This window comes from Hydra vulgaris, chromosome 10, assembly GCF_038396675.1.
Source record: "Hydra vulgaris chromosome 10, alternate assembly HydraT2T_AEP".
NCBI classification, from domain to species: Eukaryota; Metazoa; Cnidaria; class Hydrozoa; order Anthoathecata; family Hydridae; genus Hydra; species Hydra vulgaris.
In genome coordinates, this window is record NC_088929.1 from 31075138 (window position 1) to 31081137 (window position 6000).

At 29.5% G+C, this 6000-nt stretch overlaps 1 protein-coding gene across 1 annotated transcript; it reads right to left on the reverse strand.

Annotated features, from left to right (window-relative positions):
- Positions 1–4623: 4623 nt before the first annotated feature.
- Positions 4624–5295, reverse strand: LOC136086274 (zinc finger MYM-type protein 5-like). Its single transcript, XM_065808565.1, has one exon. The coding sequence runs from the start codon at positions 5293–5295 to the stop codon at positions 4624–4626; it is 672 nt and encodes a 223-aa protein (XP_065664637.1).
- Between the last annotated feature and the right edge of the window lie 705 nt (positions 5296–6000).

Sequence of the window (6000 nt, forward strand, 5' to 3'; positions counted from 1 at the left end):
AGCTAATAGTATGTTGGGGTTAATAAAACACGCGTTCAACTATATCGACAAAAATACTATGAAACTATTTAACATATCACTCGTGCGACCTCACTTAGAGTATGCATTTCAAATATGGAAACCATACTATGCTAAAGATATTAATCTTATAGAAGTCCAATAACGAGCAACTAAAATTTGTTTCCCAAAAGGTATTAATTATGAACATAGGTTACAAAATATGCAACTTTCGGAATTGGTTGATAGAAGGTTGCAAGGTGATCTAATTCAGATGTTTAGATTTCAAAACAATATAGATAAAATAAACTGGCATAACAAACCTGAAAGAATAACTAATACTAGAGGGCACGATCAGAAATTAAGTAGACAATATAATGTAGAATGTAAGAAACTCACATTCTAGGCATAATTTCTTCATTAACCATGTTGAAGAAGCTTGGAATATCCTAGATCAAGATGTTATTAATGCAACTTCTGTAAATGATTTTAAAAACCAACTAAAACGTTTTAATGAAAAACGGCTGTTATAGTCTAACATCTACTGTCGTTAGACTCATTTTTCTTGGTAAAACAAGAAAACAGCATTTGATTTATATTATATTATATATGTATAAAAATACCTTTTATGGGATTTTTAATGTTTGTATTTTTGATATATATTTTGAATCATAAAAACAGCATCCAATGTTTTTTTATTGTTCAAAATATAAAAAAAATACAAACATTAAAAATGTCATAAAGCGCTATTTTTATTCTTATATATTCTTATATTCTCTTATATATTAAATGTTTTCAAAATGTTACATTGTTATACTGTTTACAAACAATGTTACATTGTTATACTGTTTACAAACAATGTTACATTGTTATACTGTTTACAAACAATGTTACATTGTTATACTGTTTACAAACAATGTTACATTGTTTAACAAGGTAAACCTATTACTAATAGGTTTACTAAAAATATTAGTTATATGATCATGTTTTTTTTTTAAACATATGTACGTTTCAATTCTTAACTATCCTCTGCAGTATGCCTGAAGGTTTATAATATAACTGTATGGTAGACAGTAATCAGGGTTTTATTTAAACGAAAAAATATTTTTTTTGACAACACTAAAATGAGGTTATATTCAAGTTATGTAAATGTTTTAATATTTAGAGATTTTATTTAGTAGCCCAAAATTATACAGGGTGATTTAATCAAAAGTATAAACTTTAAATTAACATAATTAATTTTTTGATTGCAAATACATTACATGCGATAGTACATTTTAAAGCTCATTAAAAAGGAAATTTAATGTTAATAATTTCAAAAAAATTAAAATAACAGCATAGCCATGAGATACGATATTCAAAAACGCATATTTTTAACAGAAAAATTGGTCGAGTTGAAGAACGTAAGTAAGCTGAAAGTACTCTTCTTCGAAGATCCTACATTGTCGATCAGAAAAGCCTCAGTTGATGTTGAAATTTCATACAGCCTTTGCCGTGATATTCTTCTCAAAGATTTACAACTCAAACCGTATAAATACCAGAGTGCTCATGAACTATTGCCACTTGATTATGAAAAACGGGTCATTTTTGCTCAATGGTGGCTGGACTTGGAAAAGGATGTTCACAAATGGTTGATCACTACAGATGGAGCCTATTTTTACCTTACTGAGTCGATCAACAAGCAAAATAACAGAATGTGGCTGAATGAGAGACCTGAGGATTGGATAGAGAAACCGTTGCACGATGCGAAAGTTTTGGTTTGGTGTGCCATTTCCTGCCGAAAAATCTACGGACCCTACTTTTTCGAAGGAACGGTAAATCAGCACAATTACCTGGATATGCTTAAAATTTTTTTCTGGCCTAAGCACTATATAGTTGAGAGTCACAAAAAATACTACTTTCAACAAGATGGGGCTACTCCGCATACGGCTAATATGGTTCAAGAGTGGTTACAAAGTAAATTTGGGGAGAAATTCATTACCAAGCAACAATGGCCTCCACGATCACCAGACTTCAATCCATGTGATTATTTCTTATGGGGTTATCTTAAGTCTGAAGTTTATAAGCCATTACCGAAGACTTTGGATGATTTAAAAGAGAACATCACGAGAGAAATCCAAAAAATAAACACTTCGGCTTTGGAATCAACGTTTTTGAATTTTACAAAAAGATGTCATTTATTAATTGAAAAAAATAGAGGTCATATTGATAAAAAATAAAAAATAAATTCTTATCACTCAATTTCCTTTTGATTTATCTTTAAAATGGTGTATCGGACTTAATAATCCGATTTGATCTACAATTTTTATTCAATTTTAAAGTTTATACTTTTGATTAAATCACCCTGTACAACTGCTGTATTAATTGTTTATTGAGCTCTGTTAGTATAAAACAACTCAAACGTTCCTTCTAGTGTTAATATGCTTTCATTATTTTTGTTTTTTATGTTTTTATAAATATATTTGTTATTTTTATTTTCCTCATCTTAAATATGAAATAAAAATTGTTAAGCATATCGAGAACTTGTAGTTTCAATTTAGTACATTTCAAAAAAATGAATAAACATTTTTCAACTAAATATAATATTTTACTATTTATGAATAATACAAACAATTTTTATAACATAAGCTTAGCTTATGTTATTAATTTACAAGTATTCTAGTTTCCTCTCAATACTTTTACATAAATAGTATTTATATTTAAAATATATTTACTTCCAGGCCCGGATTTACCCCATTTGGGGCCCTAGGCAGATTCAAATTTTAAAATGATATATTAATCCTTTATTCAAGAATCAAAAATGTACTTTTAAAAGCAACTTCAAATATTGACACTCAATCAAATTTAAAAAAAGGACTTCGGTATGTGAAAATATGTCATATTTTCAAATTTTACATTAACTTTTTTCTACACTTTTCCTTAGCAAATTCTTCAATCAATTCGTCAAAATTAATTTTTTTCATCAAATCTACATTACTTGATAGCAATGAAAAACTATTTAATGTATTTTGTATCATAGTTGATCTTAAATAATTTTTTGTGTCCTAACTTTGAAAAACTTCGTTCTCCAGAACAGTTAGTGAGCATCAAACATAAATAGATTTTTAAAATTGTTTCGGTATTTGGAAACACAATTTTTTTTCTTTAATAATTTTATATAATGATAAATGGCTTATAGGTAAATCTTCACTTTTGCAGGTTAACTATATATACTTATGTAAATAAATTAGTTCATTATACAAAGCTTCATCGATGTCTTCACTGTATTGCTCTATAATTTTTTGGACGTTAGTTTTTAAACCCTCATGTAATATGTTTAAATTTGTCAAAAATCCAAGTAGTGCGAAAATATATTGATAAGCTTTAGCCCGTTCTTTTAAGTTTACACTGTGTATTTTCAAACTTTTCTCAAATATATTTGTTTGAAATGTTACTTTAAGAGTCAATTTGGTTTGTGGTGATTGAGATTCATCTGGAAATCTTTTGTTTGTTTGTTGCCTTTTGATTGTGTAGTCGGTGTCTGGAAGCAACTTTTTCGCTTCTGCTTCAATGACATTATAATCGCCAACTAATTTATCAAAAAAATCACCAAGAGATGAGTATAAATTTGAACAAGTGTCAAGGGTAATTTTTGAATCTTTTAGACATTTTGAAACTAAGTTTATTCGACTCAGGACGGTGTTCCAAAAAACTGTTTGTAATGCAAATTCAAATTCGTCCATCTTTCCAATCAGATTATGTGTCTCCGCTCTCGAATTCGAGTCAAAACTTGAATCTTCAGCAATTTCATTCAAGGAATCTTCTATGTCTTCGTAGTTACGATAAATTGTATTCACAGAGTCTGCACGAGCACTCCATCGGGTTTTAGACAAAGATTTAACAGACCTATCCGAAAATTTCTCTAGAACAGCCCATCGTTTGGTTGGTGACAAAAAAAAGTTATATATTTGTTGAACTATTCCAAAAAAGTTAATTGACTCTATACAACAATCAACATCAGATGAACCCACTAAATTCAATGAATATCCAGCACACGGCAAAAAGGTGGCCAACTTATTGATATTCAAAATTTTCGTCTTCATACCTTTATATTTTCCAGACATGTTTGGCGCGTTGTCATATGATTGTGATCTACAGTTGGATATATCCAAGCTGAGAGTTGAATCCAAAAAATTGATGGTTACTTCAGCTAATTTCTCACGAGTGATCCTCAACTTGCACAAAATTGATAAATCTTTCAACTGGTTCAAATGTTGTATCATCAACATATCTCAAGATAATACAAAGCTGATCTTTGTGACTAATGTCTGGTGTAGAATCAACGGATAAACCATAATATTTTGAATTTTTTACTTCGTTGCTAATCGACTGTAAAACTTTCTTGGCCATCAGTGCAACGAGTTCGTCACAAACAGTCTTTGACAAGTAATTAGTTTTTCCAGATCCAACATTTCCATAACTTTCCACATGTTCAGATAGAAAAGGGTCAAACTTCGAAATAAGCTCCAGTAATCCTATAAAATTGCGATTGGATTCTTTGCCAAAACTTTCGTTGGATCCTCTGAAAGCCAAGTTTTTTTCTATTAAAGTACAAATCATTGCTACTATTCGTTTCAAAACTTGTTGCTAGTAATTTCGTTCCTTTCTGATTTCAGAGTTCAGCTGAACTTTTACACTATAATTATTTTTACGCTTTAAATACTTCATCAAAGCTTCTCTATGTTCGGATGAATTTTCATGACTTTTTAACGATGAAAACAAATTCTTCCAGTCTCTAAATCCATGCGTTGCTAGGGCGAACTGAGAAACTCTAAACAGATTGCACACAAAGCAAAACACACTACCTAGCGATGATGAATATATTAACCATTCTCGTTTAAATTTTTCACCATTGGCTTTTTTGCTTGTGAAAAGGTTTTTTGAACAATAGCGATCGTTTTCTGCATACGACGTTTTCGAAGCCAAAAATGTGTCATTTATATTCTGACAGACTTCAGGCCTCTTTTGAATCCATAATTCAACATCCTCCTTAGAGAAATCAGTCCATAGTCCGGCATCACTCTGTCTATTAATTTGAGCACTCAGATCATTTAAAGTTATTGCACTTATTGGAGATGATTCACAACAAGCTAGAGTTGATGTTTCAGTGATTGCTGACAAATTATTTGTTTCCAATCCAGTAGCATTTTCATTTACTTTAATGAAAATCTGATCAAGCTTTGGTAGTTTTTTGACTTCCTCATCTTTTTCAGCTTTTTTCTTACGTTTTTGAGCTCCGCTTTCATATGTTCTCTTCATTTTTTAGTTTTTTCTAAAATAAAGGAAAAAGTCAAATATTCTTATATTTCTTTACTGAAATGAATGAAATAATGCACTAATTAAATTCTTACATTAATTTATTGAATTGTACTATATTTAAAAAATCATTTTTAATCTAAGTTTCTAGTTTATTCTGTAAAAATAGAATTCAAATTTCAACTTATGAAGTTGAAATTTGATTTCTATTTGAAAATATGATTATACCTTACATTATAATTTCACAAATTATAAATAAACAAGGAAGGAGTGTATGTTTTCACTAAAAAAAGTTATTTTTAGGAGATGGCGCCCGTAGAAAAAACATGTTTTTCAAATTAATAATTTAAAATTATGAACGTTTATGTGCAAACTCACAATATATAAAGTTCAATTTTTTTTCAATACAATTGTTAATTTTTTATCAAAAGTTTTCAATTCAAATATTTATTTGTTTTGGAATTGGATCTCCTGATGCTTGGGGGCCCCCAAAATCTTGGGGCTCTAGGCAGTGCCTAGTCTGCCTATAGGTAAATCCGGGCCTATAGGTAAATCGTGACTTAGCTTATTAAGCTAAGTCACGATTATGAAAATTAACATAATAAATTCGTATATCAATAAAGTAGTCCATCAAATATGATGCATGTTTTGATTGAAGATTATATAGGAAAGTATAATTGCAGTTTTCTTTGAAAACTGTAATGATTC

Coding starts and splice junctions, on each gene's coding strand:
- LOC136086274 (XM_065808565.1), bottom strand. CDS start 5,295: ATGAAGAGAACATATGAAAGCGGAGCTCAAAAACGTAAGAAAAAAGCT.